The 300-nt window shown below is 34.3% G+C and overlaps 1 protein-coding gene across 1 annotated transcript in view; it reads left to right on the top strand.

The window, feature by feature from the left end:
* Positions 1 to 192, top strand: part of LOC145484095 (UPF0696 protein C11orf68 homolog) — a 3537-nt gene extending 3345 nt beyond the window's left edge. Inside the window, exon 3 of the mRNA XM_081462710.1 lies at positions 1 to 192. This exon is cut by the window's left edge and continues 278 nt beyond it. Within this exon, the coding sequence (XP_081318836.1) occupies positions 1 to 11 (11 nt within the window). The 3' untranslated portion in view covers positions 12 to 192.
* Positions 193 to 300: the final 108 nt, after the last annotated feature.

Raw genomic sequence — 300 nt, 5'->3', positions numbered from 1 at the left:
GTCGCCCATAAAATAAAGTGGTTATTTTTGTACCTTGGAGTGCTAATATGGATTCTGATCTCAAGCTGACTTACTACAGTTTTCATGGATTGTAACAGCCCAACATCTAACTCTTTAGAAGAATGTTCCAAGATGTTTTTCCTTTCACTATTTACTGTTTGCTTAAATCTTTTACCATTCTATGTGAAACTTGAACAACAAGAAGATCTGTTAGATCTTATAACCGCGCTTTTAAAATTTAACTGTTTTCTTAGTACTACAGTCGCAACGCAGTCCATATTCCAAAGCAATCTTTGATGA

Source organism: Orbicella franksi, chromosome 4, assembly GCF_964199315.1.
Source record: "Orbicella franksi chromosome 4, jaOrbFran1.1, whole genome shotgun sequence".
Classification (NCBI taxonomy): domain Eukaryota; kingdom Metazoa; phylum Cnidaria; class Anthozoa; order Scleractinia; family Merulinidae; genus Orbicella; species Orbicella franksi.
This window is presented reverse-complemented; position numbering and strand designations above follow the sequence as displayed.